The sequence below is a fragment of the Epinephelus moara genome, chromosome 10 (assembly GCF_006386435.1).
Source record: "Epinephelus moara isolate mb chromosome 10, YSFRI_EMoa_1.0, whole genome shotgun sequence".
Taxonomy (NCBI): domain Eukaryota; kingdom Metazoa; phylum Chordata; class Actinopteri; order Perciformes; family Serranidae; genus Epinephelus; species Epinephelus moara.
The window spans coordinates 13,196,464-13,222,854 of record NC_065515.1 but is presented as its reverse complement, the minus strand read 5'-3'; the positions used below and the strand labels follow the sequence as shown (position 1 = coordinate 13,222,854).

Here is a 26,391-nt window from a genome sequence, read left to right as displayed (position 1 = left end):
GGGGGGGGGGGGGGGGGGCACCACAAGGAGTCTCTATGGGGCCCCTGTCCTTCCTCTCTTGATCCATGTCTCTCTGATGCACCTTTTGAAATTTTTTTACAGAGTCACTTGGCTTTCTTTCCCTTTCCCTTTCTTTTTTTGAACCCCAATTTCCCTTACTTTTTTTTTTTTTTAAAGATTATTTTTTTGGGCTTTTTTGCCTTTATTGTATACAACACTGCCTCTGCCTGTAGCCCATGTGCATGAAAGTATGGTTGACTGGTGACTGACAGGAGCCTGGCATTTTAGAGAGAGAGGAGGGTGGGCTCTTCTCAGCCTGGGACTCCTCTGTCCTCTTTGGGCAGAATGCCAGGATCTCAATATGAAAGCCTGCATCCATTCAGCGGGAGATGTCAGGATCTCTGAGTCACAGGACCAGAAGGACAGTTTGTGCAGGTGAGAGTAAAAGCCGGTGCCAGGAAGCAGAGCGGCCACATGCCTCGTTGTCTATGTATTCCTGCATGGCTGACGACAGGGGGTGGAGGACAAAAGACGTAGCGGTGCTACTTTTTGTCTAACACAATAGTTGCTGAGGTGTCACTGCCAGCTCCTCCACGCAGGGTCCTCTGGTGGAGGTACCAGACTGACTTTTAAAACCACAGTGACGTCAACAGCCTATTCATTATTCATTCAATCCGGCACCCTGCTGATGCCTAGCATCCCCATGTTCAGCACTGAAGTATTAATATTCAGAGCTCTGTGTTTTTTTTTATCCCTGCTGATTGCCTCTTTTCACTGATGTTACATTTTGGGAAAGAAATACAGCAAATGAGCATAATTTAAAATCAATCTAATTGGACCCCTTATAAACTCTCAGAGCATGTGTGCATGGCTGTAACAAGAATGACTTTATAATGTATGACCTGCAGCCCAACCCTCTAAAACAGAGAGAACTAAATAAATAAACACGCCCTGTTATTCAATCAAGACAAGCCTAAAGATTAGGGGAGCAAAAGTGATGCTGACAATGAAAAACATTCCGAGTCATTTTCTTAGTCAGTGACAGCAGAGCATGCATGATAATCATTGTGGACAAATTGGCTTCTAAAAATAGCGTCACCCCAGCGAACCCCCCAGATAATGCTTATCACTTAAATATCAGTCTGATGCATGAGGCAGGTGGTGGAGAAAGTGGTGCGGTGGAACATGTGCTTCCAATCATAGCCAGCTTCAAAGTAAAATCCACATCCTGATACTTTAGGTGCTGGTGTACATTTGATAAAGAGGTGTTCAAATGAGTTATTTCTTTGCTTTTAAATGACAGATGCACCTTGCCAACATACACTGTCTACTCCTCACCAACAACCAGTCATCGCTCCTCTCTATCCCTCTCACTCAATCACTCGCTCCTACAAGCTCCCCCTGCCATGTGGCGAGTATGCACGTGTGCTCCCTTTCTATCTCTTTCTCTCGTGCTCCATTAATCTCTCTGTGCAGCCGGATGCGGGCAGAGCGAGCTGCATCCCCAACACTAAAAATAACCACTTCACTGTGACAGGGGTGGGGGGTGCCAGAATGGGGTGTGTGTGTGGGTGTGTGTGTGTGTGTGTGTGTAGGGGGGGTGGGGGTGCTTTCAGCTCGCAGGCATAAGACTAAACCACCATTGCTGCAGTTACAGCACAGGAGAACGAGTGAAGGGGAGTAGGTGAAATAAAAAAAAAAAGAGTGTTACATATTTTCTGCAAACCCTCAACAGAAAAGTCCCTCCCTGCCACACCAATTACAGAATCTCATTTTCTCTTTCTTTGCTGGGGAAAATTGGACAAATGCATTCGCTCATGCCCTGGTGCAGACGACCTTTTTTTATTTTCTGAGGTTTTTTCCAATCAAACGCTTTCAAAGAGCCCACACTTCACAGCAATTCCACTGACACGGGGCACAACAATATAAACTGGCAGATGAGGAATGCAGAGAAAAATCTGAAGATTATGACAAAGAAATAAAAGGGAGAGAAGAGACTCAAGTGAAAAATTAAGTGAAAAACAACACGGGGAGGTCGTTACAGCATGTCCCTGTGTCCTCTGCCTGATAAAAATCAGTCACACACCTGCAGCATACCGTGGGGAATATATCAATAACAGTGATTAGAGTAGGGCTGCGAGAAAAATGTGCAAAGATGACTGACTTCTCCTCTCATACAGACTCATTAAAACCTGCGAGAAACATAATCTGAGAGCATTAGTGTAAAATATTTACACAATCTGCCTGAAGACATATTACAGAATATGTACAGTCTCTGCAGCCTTGAAATCCTTAACGACAGAGTGTGAGTGCTACAGTATATCTACTGTATATATTTGCATTAAAACACAATTGATCTTTGCTCCTAACTATTTCCAGACTCCCAGTAATCCAGTCATCATTACAGTAAAGCAGCAGTGTGTTTGAAATGGTAATAAGACACAGAACTAGCCAAGGATGGTTTGTTCATTTCTACTGTTGGACTCTCTGACTTCCTTTGCAAAAAAAATCCTCCCTAACGATCTGCATACATATGTAAATAGTGTTAAATAGATGTCTGGATGAGCCTCAGTGAGAGAGGGTGACACTAACGAGGACGGCTCACTCTGTTATAAAGTTATAATGAATGAATTGGCGTCTCGCTACAGGGGGTGACAGGAAGTCGTCAGATCTGACTATGCTTATTCAGCTTTTGTGGCACAGGTTATCATTTCAAAGGCTGCACCTAATGTTACGGGACGTGGAGTACACACACATGCCACATCGCTGCTACTGCAATGCCTCTCAGCCCAACTCTTGTTACCGTGCAGCTCAAGGTAAACTGTCACGCTCATCATCCTCCTTTATTTCTATAATTCCTCTCACAGCCCCTGTATAAAATCAATATAAAGCTAGCTGCAGGCATACAACAGAGTGTGTAGAAACTAATGAGAAAATGCCAGCAGAGAAATACCATTGGGGTTGCTATGCCAACAAAGCCTCAAGACATAAAGGGACCACCAACGAGCCCGGATCTTAATCCTGACATCTGTGCAATCAGCTCCAGCACTGGTGTCAACAACATAGCAGCCTCTTCATGCACACGACGACGAGCCTGCTCCAACCTCTTGGTGCGTCTGAAGAAGATGCTCAAGAGAATCACGTTTCCATCTTTCCTTCACTGCTCCCTGATAAATACAGCACCGTATGTATCAGGTGTCTCAGGGCAAGAAGTGAGCCCAAACTGGACCAACATTCTCAGAGTGCAGGGTGCTACTTTTGGGCTCAGGAGTTATGGAGGAGTTGGGAACAACTGAGGCAACTTGGGAAACTGTTTGAGGATTTAAGAGATCTGTTTAAGGAGTAGTAAGTGTTTTTTGGCATCAAATGACACCCTCTTCACAAGCCTGTCAGCTTTTTAATATGTAAAATGACAGCATGAATTTCATTTTAAGAACTTTGCTAAGAGGCAGTACTCCAAGGGAGGAAATGAATGACTGGATTTGTGTTGAATGAGTTTAACTTTTGGTTGCCAAACTGAGATCTGGGGATGATTAAACATGAATGATACAACGGTATTTCACTCCGTATACATTTGCACCATCTCTCCACCCTGTTTCCTTTTGCACAGTGATGCAACTCAGTTTAAATCATATCCGACAGCTTAAGACTTAGATTAGGTTAATAAGAAGAAACAAAATCCCAATAAATTGACGCCTTTAGTGTTTTGCTCCTTAGACAAACCAAGACTTCACCAAACCAAACCAACATAACTTAAGATTGTAGAAGTGACCACATATGATCTGCAAGTAAATGCTCTATTGTTCCAGTGACTGAATGACATTTAAGGGCTCATCACTGATTCACTGATAAGCCCTTAAATGTAAAACATATGAGATCTCTTTTTTGTCAAAAAAAAAAAAAAAAAAAAGGATAAATACTCCACCAGTGTCTGAAGGAGGAGATTTAACCAGCAGTCATAATACAGTGTGATGTGCCTGTTAATACCAATTTCACTTCGATCTATTGAAACAGAACAGGTTGTCATTATAGAGCTCAATCAATAGGACACATATGATTAAGGAATACTGTAACCAATCACGTGGCTTCAAGAAATACCCTACTGTAAAGAAACCCGGTAGGCTCGTTCTATACACGCCTATTTTTTTGCTCCGCGCAATTACGCATGAAATCTGACATGCAATGTCTGTACTGGGAAATTATTTCTATTTTTTGACATGACATAAACAAACAAACAAACAAACAAAAACACCCCACGCTTGTGCTACACGGGGAAAACTGAGTGGATTACATCTTGTTTTACTCTGTTTGACAGCGGCTGACAGAAAGCATAAACCTACTCCATATATCGATCCGGTTGTAGCAATGGCAGGTTTTGTAAAATGAGGCTGTCACCCGAGACAGCAGTAGTAAAATATGTCAGACTGAATCAGAGCGGAAAAAAGGAGCATAGATGAGAAATATGTGCAAAATCTACAACGGTGTTTTGAAGTATTCATTATTGGGATTTGCATTTAACTGCTGTTTAATAGCGTGGCGTGTAAAAATATATATTCCTGTGCAAAATGGCTATTCCAAATTTACAGATGAAATGATTGGTATCCTCACAGGTGAATCCCCAAAAGCTGTAAAGATAAGACTTGGAGCTTTCAAAGCTGCTCACACCGGCAGGTCGAGGAAAAAGCAGAGCACAAGTCGTGCCAAGACACGCATCTTACCTCCAACACACAGCAATGACATTGCTTATATGCGCCTTTGGTACAGGGTCCAGTTTCTTCACCAGCTTCCGTAATTGAGCTAATCTGTGCAATTTACAGCCTGGGAACGAGTCGCTGGGGCTGGAGGTGGAGGTGGAGATGGAGAAGCCTGCCGTCGCTGGCACAGACTGGGCCTGGCAGCGCTCGTTACGCCCGACAGAAATACAAATCTTCACACTTGGAGAGTGAGCGCCAGCGTCGCTATTCCCTCTGTCTTTTTTAATGGCTGTCTGTCTAATTTTGAGACTCTTTCTCCCCCCCCTCGCTTTCTCTCTCAGCTCTCCGCTCCCCAACGCACAGCCATCTTGTTCAGCTTCAGCACCACCGCTGCGTGGACAGCTCCTGGCAGTGACGTCAGGGCGGTGGTGATGGTGTGAGTGTGGAGGGTGGAGATACTCAAACACCTTATTATTAGCCTCTCCCTTCATATTTCAACATATTCATCAATAATATACCAGGAACTCCTCAGATTATATCACATTATAGACATGGAGGTGCTCAGAGAAGAACATTGTGATTATATATATATATTCCAAATATTACCCGGCCCTACTTTTAAGGAACCACCAGGATTCAAGAAGCGACCAATAATTATTTAGCAGTAAGTCAGTTAGAGGAAATTCATCTTTACATGCTGACAGCAAGTGTTAGGTACAGGGGAAGGTGTGCAGTCCCCCGAGAACACATTAATTTCACTCATCAGGCACAAGTTGCAATAACTTAATGTATATAAGTGCAACTATATCTGAAGTCATTTCCAAAATTAAATATAGACAAAACATTTTGGAGAACGAGGCAGTGGTGGGCTCGAGGACTGTCTCAGCGCTGGGTGACACCCTCTACCAAGTGTTTGCTTGACTTCTGCCACCCTTTTGCACCATGATAGAGATCTTAGGGTCGAAACTGATTGGTGTTTCAATGTAAGCAGCCATGTTTTTTGAATAAATACCTTTTAGTTTAATTCAGGTGCATCTGTTCCTGCTCCCTGCATGAGTGCTTGAAGTTCAGTTTTTCTTCCCATAAAGAAAACATGACTTAAGACTAATAGTTATATATTTACCTTTTTCAAGGCAATAGTTTACCTATATTTTTTAAGAGGGCGCAACTTGTCAGATTTTACAGTAAACTGTGGCTCTTTCACAGGATTTCAACTGGAAAGCATATTAAATTGTATTTTGTTTTTTAAAGCAAGTGGGTGATGATGAAGAAAACATCACTTTACACTAACAGTTACATATACTTACCTTGTTTTATATATTTACCTTTTTCGAGGCAATAGTTTTCCTAGATTTTTTTAAGTTAGCGCAACATGTATTATTGTGCAAATGTATATTTAAAGTAAGACAGTAATGATGATGCACATGAATGATGCAGGTGAAGTGATTTAGCCAACTGATAGTTGACTCGAAGCAGAGGACATGTTGGTGCCCAGGTTTACAGGAGAAGCAAAAATAGGTCATTCATCATAGACTATTAATCTTTTTGCCTCGGTGTGACTGAGAATCCCACTGGCAAAATCATTGGTGCTTAATAGTGTTGTATATTTACCACAGGTCACCCCACCTTCATATTTCCAGTAAAAACCCCTCAGCACTGGTACAGGATTCAAGATGTTTTCCAGTGTGGGCCAACAGCTCCCCCTGCTGGAACACTACATCCACTGCATCTGTACAGACAGTGCTTTAAGGTCAGCTCACTAAAATCATGCTTTCAGTTCCTTTTACACAAAACTGTCATTCAGCAAACGTGAGGAAATCCAAATTGATTATTTAAACCGATGTGAATATTACTTAAATAAAAAATAGGCTTTGAATAACATATTAATTATGAATCATATCAATCATCACTCTTCATCCTGTTAGAACAATACTCACAACAAATTTTTATGGAAAACCCTTTCGGTTCTTTCTATGGAAACTGATGGAATATAAATAACTTCGAGGGTAATTGACACATATTCTGACTATATGATCGCTTCAGAGGAAGGGAGTCACCACTTTTCTTTCACCTCCCTTGTTTACCAGGCTGGTAAATCTTAGTGAATTATGGTCTTCTTGGTGCTCATACTGTAGATTCAGTGTGATGACCCGAACGATTGAATGGATGTAGCATCTCCATATTGACAAAAGTTTAAACATTTATATTTGTATGTGTGATCGAAGCAGCTAACTAACCTTAGCTCAAGTGGGTGGCCAACAACCTGTTTCATACATTCAAAGAACTTCTATAAAAATGAACTTCTTCGCAACCAGGCGTCTAATTGAGACAGACGCTTATTGTCAAAATGTGTGTCCACACCGGGCTAGTAAAAGGGACTGGGCGTTAAATTGGGACTAGGCCTTTAATCGAATTTTTATGGTATTTATGAGAGGAAAACCTGTTGTTTTGTGGTTTGATGTTTAAAAATATACTATGCGGGATTTTCCTAAAATAAATGTAGAGACTCACACAGAGGAAATCCCTCTGGATCAGCACTTGTGACCCACTAGAAGTGCATGGTGGTGTATTTTTCTGCAGACACTCTGCCCTCTGCCTGTATTTTCTTATATTCTGTGTTCAGGACATTTATAGGTGTGTACCACCGCAGTGCTCAGGTAAGGTTGGAGCTTTATAAAAAGGTAGCAAACAGGTGCCAGACTGTAAGCAGCAGGCATCCAAGAGACATAGCGCTAAAAAATGCAAATATAGCGAGGCGAAGCACCAAACAAGAGTGAATCTGAGGTTAAAGTTAACTTTTCATAACTGACAATCCTGCAGAGTATACCTTTAACTTGTGAAGGGACATTTTAAATCTGTCTCAGGACAATTTAGAAAAGCAAAATTGCACACGTTCACTTTTTGCTGGAAACATTTTCAGCATGGTTTAATGAACATTTCAGAAAATACAAATATACTTCACAAATATATAATATTCTCACAACAGGTGAAACTGCCTGCCCATCCAGCTGCCCCCCCCAGCCCCCCATTATCAATGTAAATTCAAACATGTAAACCCCAACATTTAATTTTCACCCTTTCCAGTTTCTTTTTTCATGCACTCTAAATAACACTACGTACACATTCCCCACCCACCAAATGCCAACTGGCATTTATTGTAAACTAAAAAATTAGGCTTGTCTTATTGGACAGGTCACAACAGGTTTAGGGTTGATCTAATTTTGACTTAATTTAAGCAGCTCAAAAGATGATATAACATTGCATTTAATTCCTGAACTGTAAAAACCCTCCACACCGCCACACAGATTTACATTCACAAAAACTCATGTGCATGAATACACATATTCTACAGAATACATATATTCATAAAGAAGAGGCATGTAGACATGGACTGTGTGTGTGGTGTTTGTACCCTTGCCTTTATTTCCTTTGATATAGCCACATGCTCTGTTGAATGGCACTGACTTGACCTAATACCACGGAGCCTGTCACATGTCCCTCTGATAGGGGAATGAAAGTGTCTCCAGCTGCAGCCTCCTCACAACTTCTCACTGACAATGAATTTAAGCATACAGTCAGAGACAAAAAAAATTAGACATAAATATTATATGCATATGCAGATATGACAATTGTAAACAAATTAACTGAAAAATCATGTTCAGCTGAGGTCCGATAATAATGTGGATGATGATGGATGATTTCTCTTTGTCAGGCAGTGAGCCAAGTTCGCTGAGCTGGCAACATAAACATCACCTTGATGCTACTCAAGCATTCATCTGTGTAACGACTCAGAGGATAACTTACACTGCGAGACACCTATAGTACAGTATTATATAGCAGTATAGTAAGTAGATAATAAATTACACTCATCTAGATTCTGCACTTAAGAGGAAGGCACTGATTTCCCAAGCTGAGGATACATGACGTTTCAGACTGACGGCGGAGCATCTAACCTCATGTTTTAAAACATGGCCTCTATATATTTGTCACAGTGCAGTGTTGCTCTGATGACATGTCATGGGCAGATGAACCATTAATATTCTCTAATTGTTTTGGGTCCTCTAACCCTACTACACTTACACTGCTGACTAAAATTTTAGGGGTGTTGATGGTGCTAATGATCGAATCTCTTGAACACACAACTCATTAACAAGTGGCATTTAGGCTGAAACTAACAATGTACAGGTTTATGCAGTTAAGAGAGTTTGCCGAATCCGCCCTTGTACATTCATACGCGCAAGCCTCACAAAAAAGTATGAGAAGTTTAGGGTCGGTGAAGCCCAATATTTTGCACTCCTACTGATGGTGAAACATATAAACCCAGTTCAGCACACAGACATAAACATGTCTGGTTTAAGCTTATGCTTTGATGGGAAAAAGCCTTTACCTGTCCAGATGAGAGAGGACTTCACAAAGCTTGGAGAGCAGTGCACGATGCTTGTGAGGGTTTCCTTCCAGCACTCCACTGAGACGACTCAGGTATGAGTCCAGGTTCCCATGAGATGCTGTCTCTCCTGTACCTGTTCACAAAAGTCACAGAGGAATTGAATACAGACTTCCTCTCAAGGTGAAATATTAAATTTAAGCAATGATGTGGCAATCCAAATCTTATGAGAATTAGTGTTTTAAGGAGCATTAAGGGTCCTGTATAATATAATATGCTTATTTTCTTTAGTGTATAATTACATGAAAATAAGAATCAACGTGTTTTTGTTTCTTTAGAATGAGCCGTTTATATCTGAATAGGGAGCGGGTCCTCATCTATGAAGTCTGGCATGATGCACCGCCATGTTTCTGCAGTAGTCCCAAGTGGACAAACCAAACACTGGCTCTAGATAGAGCAATTCGCGTTTTCATGCCCCTCCGTGACGAACCGAACAGTTGGAAAAACACTGATTTTTAACATGAATGTTCTTCAGAAGGTATTCTTACAGGTTTAAAATCACCTGGTCTGTTTGTTTTGGAGAGGAAGAGACCTCTGAGGATAATTAGGCTTTCTGTAAAAACATCCTGAACATCTGCATCTTAAGTTATCAGAGAAAAAAGGTGCGCACACATTATCAGGTACTGAGCTAGGGGCCCTTCTGTGATGAACCGAACAGCATCTGAGAAACAATGATTTGTGATGTGAAACTGCTTTATTCAGTGTTTTTTTTTTACCAGTTTTAATTATCTGGTGTGTTTGTTTTGGAGAGGGGGAGACCTCTGTGGATAATTCAGCTCCAAGTAAAAACCTTTTGAACCTTGAACACCGAAGGAATCCAAGACAAGAGTTCACACTTTGCTCATGGGAGAAGTTTAAGCTTGTTGCAATCCTCACTGCTAGATGGCACTAAATCCCACACATTGATCCTTTAATGAATATTAACTGTCACTTCAGAACGCTATATTACCGATGCATTTATTCTAGAGGACTACACAAAATAAATCTAACACAAAAATATAACCTGATAGCAGGAGATTTATCTAATATCCACTTGTCTTCAGTCTTGCATTTCTCCTCTGACTAAATACAGCTGCTGACCTGGCAGGGGGACTGATGACAGACTGTTGACCAATGTGTGTTTGATGGCCAGCAAGTGTTGGTGAAGAGCCTGTGTACGCTTCTCATCCATCCCCAGCTCAGCCTCCAGGCGTTCTTTAGCGTTGTACATGTCTTTAATATGTCGCTGAAGCACTGCATTCTGCTCCTCAAACTCAATGTTGGCCTTACGGAGCCGTCGCAACTCAGCCTCTCGAGCTGACACCAAAAAGAAGAGGAATAAAATGAGTTTTGATGGGAGTATAAAATAATCTCATGTGATAGAATCACACAATTTGTCAAATCTTTAGTACCCAGCCATGGTAAACAGGGTTTGAGATGTATCAGAATGATCATTTTGTTTTCAGTTTCTGTTTTACCTTTGTTCTGATCAAGGAATTCCTCTGTGAAGATAGGGATGTCGAATCTGCTTGTGAGGTCAGAAGCCTAAAGGACGCCATCAGCAAATGGAAAAGTTAGCTGTTTGAAATTTATGTGAAAATGACACTGCAGAATATACACTGAGAAGATATGGATGCGTGATGTACCTTTGATACTGACGACTCTGAACTAGTACTGATGATAACAGATGGAGTGTCTTCTGAAAGAGAAACATGTCTGTGCTTATTACAGCTCACATGGCACAGAGTAATGAAATAAATATACAGTATCTTGTTGTTCTCCCTTGTGATGTGGTGTACATCATATATATGATGTAATTAATGCTTATTTGTCACCTTTCTTGATCCTCTTGTCTTGTATCTTGGCACTGGTGATCTGATAGGCTTCAGTCTGCTGATACTCCTTCAGCTCCTGGGCATACTGCATCTTCTCCCGTTCCGCCTCGTCGAGGTAGCGCTGTCAGTGCACAAATAATGTTGTGCTGCTTTACTGAGGGAAAATTCTGCTTTGCTAACTGATAGGTGCTGGATTATTTGAAAACTTTGGAAACTTCCGACATCTTTCAGCAAACAAATACAGCAATAACATCTGCAGTTTTCTCCTTAACTGGTTTCTGTGTGCAATTGTGAATACCAGCCCAACTGGCAATAAAGCATCTAAAATACCCACTGCTCACAGTAATGTGTTGTACTGAATATACTATGTCAAACAATACATGTAACATACATACATGTAAAACGTGAAGTATTACCTGTTTGTCATTCGGGGCTAATCGTGTCCACTCTGCTCCGAGCCTCTTGGTGATTTCTGGGAAAGGTAAGTCAGGGTATCTGGCGCGCATATGCTCTCGGCGTTCGTTCAGGAAGCGGACATATCCTGTTACTGGTGCCTTGGGACCATTTGGTAGCACCTTCTTTCTTTTCTTGCCCTTCGGCCAGCCTCTCTTCTTTGGCTGCAGAGAGGGGGAACAACACTCGTATGAAGGTGGAGCTGCTCACTCATCTGTACTCCTCCTGCTTGCTCAGTAGGGAATAATATAACTACATATGAGGGTTGCAACTAACAATTATTTTCATCTATGTGGATGCTGCTTTATCCTGGAGTGCACATACAGATTAAATTTACTTTTTTAGGAAACTGAGGTCATTTGGAGCAAACAAACAAATCCTATTATTGTTTTTCCAACCTATAATACAAAGTGTTATGCAGTATGCAAACAGTGCATGGTACAGTTGCTTCTCTGTTCAGCTTACAGCTAGACAGGCTTGACTGCTACGTATCTGGTCAAAGATTGTGGGTCAAATGCTTGAGTCAAGTTTCCAAGCTGCTTACACTGAAATAATGTTGTCTCTGTTAGGTAATATATCAGTTTTGTTCCTCAGTGTGTCAACCTGTTACATCAGAGTGTGGCTTCTACACAGCGTCAGTGTACGTGGGTGGAACACTGAATGTAAAAGGAAAGATGAATTTGTTGCACTGCATCCACTTTTTGTACTGTCTGATGTGTTTTGTAGCATTTATAATCTGGTTCTGGGTTTTTTTGGTAAATGTTGCTTTGTATTATTATATTTATCTAAAGCAGTTAACATCCTAGTGGGACGCAAGACAATAGGTAAAAGTGCTTGTTTGTCTGACCAAAGTCCAAAACCCCAAGATATTTCATTTACCATCACAGATGACTAAGAAGAGCAGCAAGTATTCATATTTAGGATGCTGCAACCAGAATTATTTCAGGCATTTTGGTTTAAATAATGACTTAAACTATTAATCAATGATTAAAATAGTTTCCCACTGATCTTACGTTGATCCACTCATTGTTCTCACTCTACATACATTCTAATACAGCAGCCTTGTGATAAATGCCACCTCACGAAGGTTATAGTGTTAGGTGTTTGTTCAACCAGTTTCACATGGGTATTATTAGTAGAAAAAGAGAGAGACAACTAGTTGCTCTGTACATACTAACATAGATCAAAATCTTGTGTTGGGTGCTCGTGGAGAGCTTACAACAACAGGATCAACAAGAGGGCAATCCAGGATCTCCGAAAAAATATATAGAAAAATGAGGAAGGAAGTATTAAAAAGCCTTTGTTGTAGTGGCTAAATCATTAAAAGAGCCAACATGTTTCGACCACTGCAGGTCTTCGTCAGGGCTTTCAAACATGCAACACAGGTGTGGCCCCACATATATAGTGGCAGGAACCAAGGTATTATAATTTATGCTCATGTACGAGGCTGTTGTTGAGGTGCTGTTCAATTTTAATGTTATGTGAGAGGTATTTTTTCCTGTTTGCACCCAATTTCTAATAATTTGTCCTCTCCTGTAACATTATAACCTTTGTGAAGGTAGGAAGGATTTTTTTGCATGGTTGTTGTTTTAGTGTGAAGTACTCCTAGCCACCTCCTTAAATGGTAACTGAGTGTAAAGCAGATAGTATAACTCTGTAAACAAAGCGGTCAATCAGACTCTTCGTTGCAACACTTGACAGCCTTATTCCTACATCTAAGGAGGCTAAATTAAAGTAACTACACATCCTGTTAGTCCTGGTCAGATGTAGCAGTACCCACCTCCTCTTGTTGGGGTTGATCTGCTGAATGTGAAGGTCTGGACTGCTGTGCTGCATCACTCTGCTCCTGTTTGATGCCCCCCATGATCTCCGTCCGTGTAACTGACTGTAATTGTGAAAATGGATTTTAATCCGTTAGATTTATATCATGGGATGGAGGCTGTGCAGAATAACACGGAAGAAGCGTTAAAAAGAAAAAAAGAAAAACGGTAAAATTCCGCATTATTTTCCTGGTTGGGATACCGCTCATTAGCTAACCTGACTGTTAGCAGTTGAATGCGGCTAACTGTTCACACACAACACAACCGATAATATCCCACAGAAAAGCTAATTTAAACTGCTCAGTATTCACGAGGAAAAAATATAGAATACATAAGAACATATAATCGTGCAGACAATAATGTTAAGACACCCAGGACAGTGCGGTTTTAGAGAATTATTTCTACTTTTTGTGATAAACGTCTTTTTACTCACCCGATAATGATTCCCTCGGCCAAACAGGAAGTAAACTCATCCTACCACCTGATTGGTCGGCACGGAGAGTCATGATTGGTTGGCTGGATTGCCCTCTAATCCCGCCCTAAAACGAAGGACACCACAAAACGGAAAAGTAGATGGAGTACAAGTACCTCAAAATTGTAATTGAGTACAATACTTGGGTAAAAGTAAAGCAGTTACTTTTACTATTTAACGTCCCTATTGAGCTTAAAGTATTTATGAAATACCGGAAGCGAAAAAACAACCAGAAAAAAAAAAAAAAAAAACACATAAAAGTGACAATCTGTATCACTTTAGGTAATAAGGTGTATTTTGAAAAAAACCCTTTTAATTTTCTTTTCGTTCATATGAATCACTACATGTAAGTATTTGCACTGTACTTTTTTATTATTTATTTATTACCATTTTGTGATATTTTGAAATGTTTATAAGATGAAAAAAAGTATTTTATCATGCTTTCATGGTATGGTTGCTATTCTGTTATTGTTTACATTAAACTTTGATAAAGTTGAATTAAAAGGCACGATGTATGTCTCGCTTTAATATGCCCAAATCACTACACACTACAGTCCCAAATCAATAGGGCGTTTGTGCCTTTATTTTGAAGGTCCTAATCGGATGCGATCATTTGGTAATAAACGCACTGCATGGAGCTGATGGTTGTATATAAACTAAATTTGATATGTGGCTTATGAGATTTATCACTTAAAGGTCGGATACTGTTATCCAAAACTGAAGCATCATCACGTTTAGTTTAGTCAGCCAAAGTATCAGATGATCCAAAATCATTCATTAAATTTAAAAAAAAAAAATAGACTCTACCTTATTCCATTTTCTATGGAAAGATAAGTGTTACTAATTAAACAGAAATATCTTATGTAATTCATACAGTCAAGAAGGCTTGATTGCGCTTGATTTTCATTCTTCTAATATTCAGGTTGAACTGGATTAAACATTACATTAGGAATAAAGATAAATGAACTTTGTTTTAAAAATGGCCATATAAAATTTCTTTGATGTGAATTTGATGTAAATTAACCCCCTCTCCAGTTATCTAAATCCCCCAGGCAGGCTCTTTTATGGTGGCTTCTTATATAAACACAATTTGTCTCCCCACAAACATTTGATAGGGAATAATAAAAATATAAAGTGTAAAAGTAAATCAATCTTCTATGATAGTTGGGTCTAAAGTAAAATATAAATAAAAATCTGAATCTTATTATTACAGTATAGAAATTATGACAGCTAATCTATTTTGCAATGCCACAAAGTTTCAGTGTGTTGTGACTCTCCGTGACCACAGTATGTTACTACATGACTGTGTCTTAAATCACCCCCCTTTTTCACTCATTCACCACACTCCCTATATCATGTACACATGCACTGTGACTCAACTTCACACTCAGAGGTCAGACACTGAATTAAAATGGCGGATAGTAAATATAGTGCACTGTAAAGCAAACAGAGTGATTTGGGACACAGCCTCAGTCTAGTTGGAAAGTTTACAATAGTAAGTGTTTGCCGCCCTCCACTGGTCACAGTGAGTAACTGCAAAAAACAAAACTTTAGATTAAATAAAGCCAATCTAAGCAGCAAACACACGTTGAAACAAACAGTAAATATAATTAAAAAATAACTTGAATTGATCTGTTCTCTATCAAACAGGCTACATTTCTTGACAAGCACATCCTAATATCAACTTGCACACACAGATGTTGTATTATAAGTGTACAAATACATGAGAGCAACATTTTCACCCACTGATTCCTTAATAACCACAAAGCGATTGTGGATTTCTGGCTCCACATTCATCATATTCACAACTCAGTTCATATGAACTGGATCCAAATTTGGGATTAAGAAAGCCTTAACTCTAATTTGCTTGTACTTTTTTTTTTGCCAAACCCTCTGTTGTTAAACTGTTACAACCAGACCAGGTATATGATTAAAACATTAAGTTATAAAGAAACTGCAAGACTGTTGGATAATTCTCTTATTTGTGTGCTTTGAATACTCAGCTGTTTGGTTTCTCGTGTGTGAGCATAGATCTCACAGAACAAGTTGGTCCGGGTTGGGTTGGGCTTGAACCCAAGGACAGATGTTGGCCAGCAGCCACTCCAATGAGTGCATGTTTGGTTGACCTGAAGGATCGAGCCCTGCAGTGATTTCAACTCAGTGTAGTGCAGAGGATCTGAAACACATGACACTCAGAGTAGCTCAGAGACCACGTTTGGAGAGATTTGGGAGTTTGAGCTCACCTGACTGGAGCCGGTGTTACAGAGGTTCAGTACCAACATGGGGATCTTTGTTGTTCTGGATTCTCAGTTTACAATGATATAAAAATTAAAACAGCAGGAACCTGCAAATGCTGGGCATTTAAAAAAAGAAATCCTGTTCATCTACTAGTCACCTACTAATTGTTTCCATGTTTTCTGGTTGTAGCTCTCCATCCTTGACTCCTGCATTTTTAGAGGACCACAATGGAAATGAGCCTGGGACTTGTTTCATCCTTGACATGTTGCATGTAATATATTCTTCTGTTAGACATCTATGAAAAATACATACAAATTAGAGTGGACAACACCATATAAACCATGACCACATACCAGGATGTAAATGATTTTATAAGCTCTATCCTGTGAAAACAAGAGTGTGTTCATTTGGGAGTTTGACTAATTTAAACCCAGTGCTAAAAGGGGACCTTATACTGTGAGTGAGGATTAAGTAGTTGTTACATCAAAGAGAAAATGGAGGTGTGCAGCCTGTTTCCCACAGCTTCTTCTTACATTGGTTCCATCAGTATTTCAAACTGATCTGCTGTCAACAAACACCAAAAATTTGGAGATAGATTTGTCCTTTATTGGTGTCAGCAGTCTCAATGTGTGTAAATGTGCGATTTGTGAGTATAAAACACCTTCCAACAATACAAAGTAGATTTGTAAACTCACAAAATATATTTTTAAATACAGAATGGGTCTGCAAATACACAAGTTCCACAAAGTGTCTTTTTTTTTTTTTTTAATCTATGGAATTTGTGTTTGCAGCCATTTTAAATTAACTCAAGATTTTATGGATTTACTTTTATATTTGTGGAATGTGTAAAAAAACAACTTAATACTCTTGTGGAATGTTTATTTTTTGTGAAGTATTTTCTTATTTAATCTTTCTTAGGTGTCTTATATATAAAAACTACAAATTTGCAGGTAGTTTTCATTAACAGTAGTTGTGCTTAGCGCACTGAAAAACATTTCCTGTGACTACTTCATAATAAAAGTCAACTTCTTTTGCCAGTTACGCTTTTATTGTGAAGCTGCAGCAGTAGCAAATGTTTGTTTGCAATAGCAAGAACTTAATACAGCGCTCTAGAGATAAAAGCATCATATATGAATATCATTTCTTGATCTTGTTGTCACAAGTTAAACCAGTAGGAAAATTTCCTGACTGTGGCATCCCTAGTAGCCACAATAGACTAATTTTAGCAATGATGGAAAAAATTCTTACTTATCCCCTTTAAAAGACAAACTTGAGAAAAAACAAAAAAACAAAAACAGCCATAACAATTAATTTTTATTTTCTTTTATTTATCGTTTACAATTTTTGTAGGTGTTTATTCATTATTGTCAATCCTTTTGGCAAACATTAGTGCTCACTGTGTTCTGTACAGTCCAGTCCCATAATGTAGATTTAATTTTTCGGGAAGGGAGGAATGAGGCAAGAGCAAAGTGGGGTCCAGGCGTTTACAATTTATCCAGGTAGTTGTCCAGTGCTGGAACACCTTCCTTGAGACCCTTACGTTTGCGTGTTTCCGTGATGACGATGCCAGGCTTGCTTGCGGGGTCGGTTGGGTCTCCGGGGAGGATCTGCCAATGGTCGAACACACACTGTGGGAAGGCCTGGCCACCAGTGTTGGAACGAAGGTCAGCTGTGAAACCTGGGAACGGGCAGTGCAAAGCATTTTTAATACAGTTTCTATTACACTGCAGGTAAAAGGGCTGCAATGAGCCATAGTGGAGCGATCACAAATGTAGGAGTGAACATTTGTTTTCCTTTCTGTTTGATAGATACGTGCTTTCAGCATCATATAGTAGCTTAAACTACATACTCTGGGTTTGTAGGGCACTAAAAAAAATGCATGTGTGTGAACAACCCTTTGGTTTTAAACAGGCGAAAAACAGCCACAATAAGCTCATTACTTGCCCCTGGTGGAAAAACAATTATCTTCTGCTGTTCAAAGTATCTCTAGTTTTTAGTTTAGGTAGCAAAGTACTTGATGCAGTAAAAAAAAAAAAAAAAGTCTCTTGGGTTTCAGTAACATTATGCCTGGCCCTTCTTACAAACTTAGACCAATTTCTACAATCCAACTGGACATTGACACAACAAAGAACAAAAGGATGGCAAGTTGTGTTACTATTATTTCTGCTGAGATCATGCTACGTCTGATAAAATCTGCATTAACTAAAGGAGTGTGAGTATTGTACACTTGACTGCTTAAGACTACATATCCGAATCAGGTGACAAAATGACTTACCAAATGACTCCATGACAGGCAGGTAAGCCTTGGTGACGCGCATGGGTGTTCCCATAACAGAGACCTCCTCAAACACGTGGCCACGCCTCCTGGTTAGCACACCATAGATTCCACCTACAGCAGCTGCAGGACACTGAAGTAGAAAGAAAAGACTGAGTCATACAGACATCACTCGCACTTTTGAAAGGACATGCAAGTCAAGGATGGAAATAACAATTCTGGTAAACACAACGTCTAATGCAATAACCTTTGCAACCTCTGTGCCCTGCCAAACCTGGATGGGTTGGGTAAATAAAACAAATCAATTACAAAATATATCTCCAGTGGCAATTACCTGGATCTCCACCAGGTAGACAGGCTCCATTACTTTGGGCTCAGCTGTGAGCTGACATGCATACAGAGCTCTGCGAGCTGTGGGAATAATCTGACCGCCACCACGGTGAATAGCATCTGTATGCAGAGTCACATCATGAATGTCGAAGCGAATGGCACGCATGTTCTCTTCACAGAGGGCACCCTGAAGACAAAATTGAGACATCAATTGTAGATTTTTGAAAACGCATTTCCAGAAAAAAAACAAAAAAAAAAAAACAACTTGCTTTTTAAACCTACAACCTGATACAAGATCTTTCCACAGCCTGACACTGTCTTAGCTGAGTGCAATGAACAGCTATAGCTTGCTTAATCTGGATTCCGTACCTCCTTGACTGCCCACTGGAACCCAGCCACAACGCTGTCCTTGATCTCATTAAGGTACTGTACTCCCTTGGTCACATCCACCAAAAGGTTGGGGCCAGTTCCGTCAGGTCCAAAGCACCAGATTTTTCTGGCCTCAGTGACATCCCATTCATACTTATCAGCAAGGTAGCGGGCGCGGGCCTTCAACTCCTGACGACTGGACACATCACCTTTCTCAATATCCTCTGCCAGGCCATCTTCGAAGGGACGGGCCTTCATGAACAGACGATTGTGCTTGTTGGGTGACTTTGACAGACACACGACACTTGATTCTTCGCTGACGGTCTCCCTGTAGGACACCACTGGATCAGATTTCTAAAAAGGAAACAAAAAAAGGAGGGGGTTCAATGCAGAAACGTTCACTTTATGGGATAATACCAGAATGACATCTTTCACCCTCGCCCATTCAATTATTCAATTTTAATTACCTTGAGTGGAATGCAAGCATGATCCTCCTCCAGATCCTTCAGACAGATCTCCAGATGCAGCTCACCAGCTCCAGCAACGATATGCTCTCCAGATTCCTCAATGATGCACTGCACCATAGGATCGGACTTGGACAGACGCTTCAAACCCTCCACCAGTTTGGGCAGGTCAGCAGGGTTTTTGGCCTCCACAGCAACTCTCACCACAGGGCTGACACTGAACTTCATCACTCTCATGTTGTGTGCGTGCTCGAAGGTGGTGATTGTTCCAGTCTTGACAAGGAACTGGTCCACTCCAACCAGACCCACGATGTTACCACATGGCACATCTTCAATGGGCTCAACATAACGACCCATCATCAAAATGGTCCTAGAAAAGAGCAACGTGTGTGTGAATGGCAGGAAAAAAATAAAATAATGTGAACAATATCTGAAAAACTGACTTTGGATTGAAACCAACCTCTGAATCGGCTTCAAGTAGAGGTCGTCCTTCTTTCCAGGGACATAGTTTGGTCCCATAATGCGCACTTTCAGGCCAGTGGAGACAGACCCAGAGAAGACGCGGCCAAAAGCATAGAAGCGACCCTTGTCACTGGTGGGGACCATCTTTGAGATGTAAACCATCACGGGAGCCTTGGGGTCGCAGTTCTTAATACCTGGTTTAAAAAAAAGGGGGGGGGGGGGGGGGGAGTTCAACTACTAAGTCCAATTACTACAAATCCAAGCCAAATCTAGCTTACTGCCCAGGTCTCACCATGAGCAGTAATTTTAATTATTCTTGTGCTGTGCATGTTCAAACGTATTTCTGTGCAATTAAGCTTCATACCCATGGCGGCCTCATCGTCTCCAGGTCCTTCATAGAGCAGCTCGCAGCGGTACTTCTGAGCAGTGACGGGGGAAGGCAGGTGGATGGCGATCATTTGCAGAAGAGCTTCTCCGGCCGGCAGCCAGCGACGCATCACAGCCTTCAGGAGAGGCTTACCCTCCTTGTCCTTGTCTTCATTATCCAACTTGATTTCCAGCTTCTGGATCAGTTTGGCAGTTTCCTCCTTCTTAAAGTTCATGATGGCATCAAACACCTGAAAAGAAAGTAAATTCAATTAGCAGAAAGCAGTTTCACATGACCAAGGCAAGGATGTGAAAGCAAGCCAGGTATTTGTGCCCTGCTCAGAGTGAAGGTAATCATCACTGGTTACTCAGGTCAAAGTGAAGAATTTTCAAATCATCACTTGCAGGCCCACACACCAACTTATTTTTCTCAACATTTACAGATCCTGAATAATTGTTTTATCACTTTGTTATTTAAACTATGTTGCTTTGTTTTGTAACTGCACTGTACCGCAACAATATCTAATATAAAATCAGTAATGTTACCTTGAAGATGGGGTCCAGGATAAGAGCAACAAAGGTGCGGGGATACTTGGTGCCATCAGCTCCAGTAGCGGTTTTGAGGAACTTTCCAGCGGTTGCATCGAAGTACCTTAAGTGGTAAGTTGGAAAGATTTACAAATACAATAGTCAGATAAACAGCTGTGTCAACAACAGGACCAAATTCTGTGCAAAAGTCACTTTTTAACACAAGATACTTTCCGTATGCCCCCGTCCTCTATTGAATGTGAGTTGTGTGTAATGTCCATCTCTGCTATTTAGCTCAGTTCCCCAATTGCATACACCTAAATTAATGAGTTTGAGAGACATACCTATCACCCCACAGCTTCTTCATCATATCTTCCACCTTCTTGCAGTGCTCAGCCGGTGACATCTGGGTGTTGCCCTTGGCAGCAAACTTGGCTGCATACATCTCAGCAAACTGCTTCAGGGTGAAAGCCCAGCCATGGAGTCCTGAACCAAAGCCAACAGTACCGACGACTGGGTCGACCTTGATGAGGTGACAACATACCACATAAGGACTTGTGTACATTTTAGAGATTTTTCAATTAAGGTTTAAGGTAAACATGTTTCGTTGTATATGCCAATTTTAATTTGAACACATGACTAAAGAAACAAAAATACTCTAATACACTAATCTTTAGTGCCTGAACAGGAGCTGGATGCTCCCATACCCCATACCAAAGAAGCTGCACCACAAACGTAAAAACTGAACTGACCTTGGGTCATTATTATGGGTCATTATTACCATCCATATTTTAAACTCAATCCTTCATTCCAAAACCTCCATGTGTCCGGAATCAGACTGATAAAATAAGAATGTCTTTTATGGTTGTTCAGAGCGGTGCAATCGATACATTAAGAAACAGGAGTGCATAACCGTGACTGTTTTGTTTGGAGATGCACTGGATAGAAGTTTGAGCCATAGATCGCAGTGATCCAGACACAGGCCAGTTTGTTGCACTCAAGATAAAGGCTCAGCCAGCCACTTACCATGAGGTTGCCCATGGGTCCATTCTCATCTTCTCCGTAAGTGGAGATGATGACATTGACTGACTCCACAATACGCTGGAAAGTCTGGTAAAGGTCTTCAGGTTCAAGCTGCAACTCCAGCAAGGCACGGTCCATCTTGTTCATCATCAGGACTGGCTTGATGCGCTCACCAATGGCCTGACGGAGCACTGTCTCAGTTTGCACACAAACACCTGACAGGGACACACAATGAGACTATTCAACCCATGGGAAAGCAGACCAAGGTGTTGGAGTCATTTCACATAACCAGAACAGGAAACATAGTATTAAGGACATTGGCAATAATTTACATAAGAAAAAAAATATTTTGTTTTCCTTTAGCACATGTACATTTTAATGTAAATATACTGCTTCTTAAAAAGAAAAAGAGTGAACTTTGAAAGTGGTTTTTTTTTTGCCTTGTGGACTGAGAATAAATGTGCAATTGAAAAATGGAGAATCTAGTTGGAGTGTGCACATCGGCTTCTGACAACTGTACAGCCTTGTACTTACCAGACACACAATCCACTACAACCAGGGCTCCGTCAGTGACACGGAGAGCAGCAGTCACTTCTGAGGAGAAGTCAACGTGTCCTGGTGAGTCAATCAGGTTGATCAAGAAGCCAGCACCATCCTTGGACTGCTTAATGAAGGCCAAGTCATTTTCGGACAGCTCGTAGAAAAGGGAGATGGCTCTGCAAGTCAGGACAACTTGTTAAAGATTTCAAATGTCACTAAACTAAAAATTCTCACTCAAACACTGCCCAATTAAAAATACAACACCAAAACAAAGTAAAAAATGAACAAAATACAATGCAATTCACAAATTAATTTTGTTGCATTCGCTTAGCCAAGACAGGAATGCCCATGTTGAGTCATTATAGCTGGGTGTGTACACAACACACAAGAGAATGATGTCAGTGTCTGTGCTTAACTTGGCCTTTACTCTTAGTGAGTGACTGCAAATGGTGGAACGAAAACAGCAATATTTTGTTGTCCTTGTAAATATAGTGAAATAACTAACAGATGTTCAGTAGGTGACTGAAAAGGTAAACACATCCTTCCAACCAGGATTATACCTGATTGTGTGTTTGACTGGTTGAAAGAATTACAACAGTGAGACCGCCAAGGAAGGATAAACCTTTTACTGCAAATACATTAAAAACCCCAGTTTAAGAGTGCAGTTGAAAACATAAGATACTTACGTTGACTTGATGGTAATGCAGCGTTCCTGTTCATCTTTGCGTGTGTCGGTAAAACGGGTCTCTCCAGCACGGGCTGAGGCAATGATGCCAGCCTTTGACACAAGGGAGTCTGTCAGGGTTGACTTTCCATGATCGACGTGCGCAATCACAGACATGTTACGGATGTTGGCCTTCTTGTCCATGATGGCACGGATCTGGTCGACGGTAAAGTTCACCTGGGGGAGAGAAATCGGATTAGAACATTCACAAACTAGAAAACACGCATGACCTCATCCATGAAAAAACACTGCCCGCATGTTAACCAGTCTTGCCAACTTACAATGTAAGACGTTTATGTTTACTATGCACTTCTGATAAGCTATGGGTGTTACTAATGTCAATGTGCTTCACGTAACAGCAGCTGCACCCACAGCATATCGGGAACTCCTGCTGACTCAACGTTAAATGCTCTGCTCTTTTACCCAGGGCGTCATCCGCCATCACCACAGCTGACGTTATTGTCATCTCTATGAGGCAGACTTTTTCACAACCCCCTGTCTGTATTAATTAATATACCTATGGACAATAATGTGCCTCGAATATATTGACAACATACCCCACTTAGCGTTAGTAAACAGAGATTCACACTAGCAGCACCCGGCATAATATGTCGGCATGAATAGGCCACGTGTACAGACTCTAGCACTAAGCTAGATGCTAACATTAGCTTGATAGTTGAACTAGCCGGCCGGGCCGGCAACACGAAATGCCGGTAATTTATTCCCTAGCCCGTTACAACATCAACAACACGATAATAACCCAACCGTACACTATGCTTAAAAACTAACCAGCCCTACTACAGATACTTTTAGTTTAAAACGGTATAAACTAAGATTTCCGGTGCATAACAGCTAACGTTGGAGCAGAGAGGCGCCGCTACAAAAGTTAGCCAGCCCAACACCGCAACGTCACCTAACGTTAGCCATGTCAACCTTTACGAAATAGACTCAGTCGGCAAATAACCCCTAAAAACGCCCATAACGTTACATACTATGAGTCAAGCTAAGGAACAAACACAAAACTGCTGGAAGAAACAAATCAGAGTCGGTTTTCTAGAGTCTCTGTGGTTCTGTAGCACTAGCGGTACGGATGACAGAATGGCTGCCATTTTGATCAAAGCACAATCCAACGGAGTTGACATGTAAGCAGCATAACATCCGTAAAATGCTCATCGGGACATTAATATTAACGTAAAGGACACCTTGTCTGTCTAATAATTCGTTAATTACTTAGAGAAATCTTATCAACTCACCATTTTGACGGATGGTTTTGGATCCGCTTCGTGGCGAAAGGGACAGGAAATTTTACACTGCCCACCTCACGAGGGCATAGGCAGGGAAGAGATCGCTGACGTCAGAAAATGGGGATTTATAGTACGTGCGTCAAGCTTACGTGTTCACGTACTGATGTTACGCTTATCCATGACTATGGCACGCTATAAATCTATGGGCACACTGCTGTTACTGCTGCTGCCCAATAACGCAGGTTTACTTGTCGACAAAGTCAGAGTTTGTAGTTATTCTTTACATCCTCATAACTTCCTCCTGACTAGATAGATAGATAGATATGTAACATGTTAAATATGCTTACTTTTATTTGTATTTCTTTCTTTCTTTACTTACTTTTATTTTTGTTCATTTATTATTATTATTATTGATTTATCTATCTATCTTATTTTTTATTTTATTTTATTTTTAACGGAATGCTTTGGCAATACCATACATTTGTTCATGCCATTAAAGCTATTTGAATTGAATATATAGGCTATATATATATATATATATAATTTTTTTATTTTATTTTTATTTTCTTATTCTTAATGAAATTTATCCCAGAATAACATACTACCACTATAAAACAAATGTGCAAATTTGTTGAATGCAGTGAGGTAGAATGGATGGATAAGATGTGCAAATTTGCCATGTGCAAGGTTACTGAGGAGCAGCATAGTGAAAACATAGTGGAGTTTGGTTTGGACAGGAAATTATAAACCTGACAGAGTACAGAGTTATTGCTTTTTTTTTTATAATGTAAGAATTTAATAAATTGCATGATTTTATTTTGCACAGCAGTTGATTTTATGATATTATACATAATATTATCTTGTCCTTTCAATAAAAAAAAAATTCAAATCACATGTTAGAACACCTTCCCACCTTATCCAAATTAAAGAATTAGTTTTTTTCCCCTTTATAGTCAGGGGTTGGCAACCTTTACAATCAAAAGAGCCATTTTTGGCCAAAAAAGAAAAAAAGAAAAGAAAATCTGTCTGGAGCTGCAAAACATATTTGAGCCTTATAATGTCAGTAACACAGCCTATTAAGTCTCAGTTAGCCTTTAAATATTACTAATTGGTGTAAATGAACATTGATTGATGTTTTGCTACAAGGTGACTACTCTTCAGTGGCCTATTTATAATAATTTGGTAATTTTACTTTGCAGAATTAGCAGTGAAAGCAAACTATTTAATTAATTAAGCTATTTAATTCCCAGTTTTCGTTTTTAGGATTTGGGATCCATAGTTAGTCTTAAGACAAGCCACTGCTGTTAGAGTTAAGCAAAATTTGTAGAAAAAGGTGCTTGGCCATAGAATTTGAAAATCAAAATGTTAGAAAAAAGAATTTCCATAGAATTTTTGTCAAAGCCACAGGGAGCCTTGGAGGGGACCTTGGGGAGCTACATGCGGCTCCAAAGCCTCAGGTTGCTGACCCTTGCTCTAAGTGGCCGTAGCTTCATTTATTTACCTGAATTTAATTTTGGGGAACCTAATAGCTTCAACAAAGCCCTTAAATGCAAGGGTGTCAAACTCATTTTAGTTCATGGGCTACATGCAGCCCAGTTTAATCTCAAGTGGGCCGGACCAGTAGAACCATTGCATAATAACTTATAAATGATAGCCCCTTCGAACTTATGTAGTGTCAAGAAGTACATTCTGAAAATGTTCATCCATTTACAAAACAAATGATGAGCAACCTACAATATCCTAAGAAAAGTATGTGCAAATTCACCAGTATGTTTCAGCTTTTACAAATTCAGTCAGTCTGATACAAAGTATTTTGTACTGAAGCTACTGGTTGACAATATTTTGGCTGCTGGCTTTTCTTTTGGAATGTTTCCATTTGGTCTGAATCGTAATACACAGTTTGAGTGCAACACAATAAGTCCAACATGTCAGGGATTACATGCTTGTATCAAGCAATCTTCTCTGTTTGATCAATAAATGCACCTGCTCTGTAGTTAATCACTGATGAAAAGAGCAAACCAAAACTAGATTATTATGTAACTACATGAAGTCTCACATTATTGTGAGTATAAAATGATCACTGAGGAATATTAATGTTGTGTTCTAAAAGGGAACTCTGGCCCAAATCTGT

The 26,391-nt window shown here is 40.3% G+C and overlaps 3 protein-coding genes and 1 non-coding gene across 5 annotated transcripts in view; all 4 read right to left on the bottom strand.

Annotated features, from left to right (window-relative positions):
• Positions 1-5,056, bottom strand: part of unc13a (unc-13 homolog A (C. elegans)) — a 70,623-nt gene extending 65,567 nt beyond the window's left edge. Inside the window, exon 1 of the mRNA XM_050055801.1 lies at positions 4,719-5,056. Within this exon, the coding sequence (XP_049911758.1) occupies positions 4,719-4,740 (22 nt within the window). The 5' untranslated portion in view covers positions 4,741-5,056. The remainder of the gene's footprint in view (positions 1-4,718) is intronic.
• A 2,531-nt stretch (positions 5,057-7,587) lies between these two features.
• On the bottom strand, positions 7,588-13,774 carry hmg20b (high mobility group 20B). Of its 2 annotated transcripts, none has more exons than XM_050055626.1 (9): positions 13,659-13,774; positions 13,186-13,290; positions 11,369-11,569; positions 10,953-11,073; positions 10,764-10,813; positions 10,596-10,662; positions 10,219-10,434; positions 9,082-9,214; positions 7,588-8,245 (listed from the first exon to the last, which is right to left on the bottom strand). In XM_050055626.1, exons 2-9 carry the CDS (start codon positions 13,267-13,269, stop codon positions 8,233-8,235), a joined length of 885 nt encoding a protein of 294 aa, XP_049911583.1. In that variant the 5' UTR covers positions 13,270-13,290; positions 13,659-13,774; the 3' UTR covers positions 7,588-8,232. The 2 variants fall into 2 exon arrangements, with proteins under 2 accessions (XP_049911583.1, XP_049911582.1); XM_050055625.1 differs by having other exon boundaries at positions 10,764-10,816; positions 13,659-13,773.
• A 3,468-nt stretch (positions 13,775-17,242) lies between these two features.
• LOC126396160 (elongation factor 2-like) lies at positions 17,243-24,413 on the bottom strand. The gene is made up of 13 exons (XM_050054004.1): positions 24,270-24,413; positions 22,979-23,193; positions 22,287-22,468; positions 21,756-21,967; positions 21,074-21,252; positions 20,748-20,853; positions 20,200-20,452; positions 19,834-20,029; positions 19,377-19,743; positions 18,910-19,263; positions 18,545-18,727; positions 18,211-18,343; positions 17,243-17,613 (listed from the first exon to the last, which is right to left on the bottom strand). Exons 1-13 carry the CDS (start codon positions 24,270-24,272, stop codon positions 17,420-17,422), a joined length of 2,577 nt encoding a protein of 858 aa, XP_049909961.1. The 5' UTR covers positions 24,273-24,413; the 3' UTR covers positions 17,243-17,419.
• Positions 20,539-20,606, bottom strand: LOC126397334 (small nucleolar RNA SNORD37). Its single transcript, XR_007570644.1, has one exon. It is a non-coding gene; the product is annotated as a small nucleolar RNA SNORD37 (small nucleolar RNA).
• Positions 24,414-26,391: the final 1,978 nt, after the last annotated feature.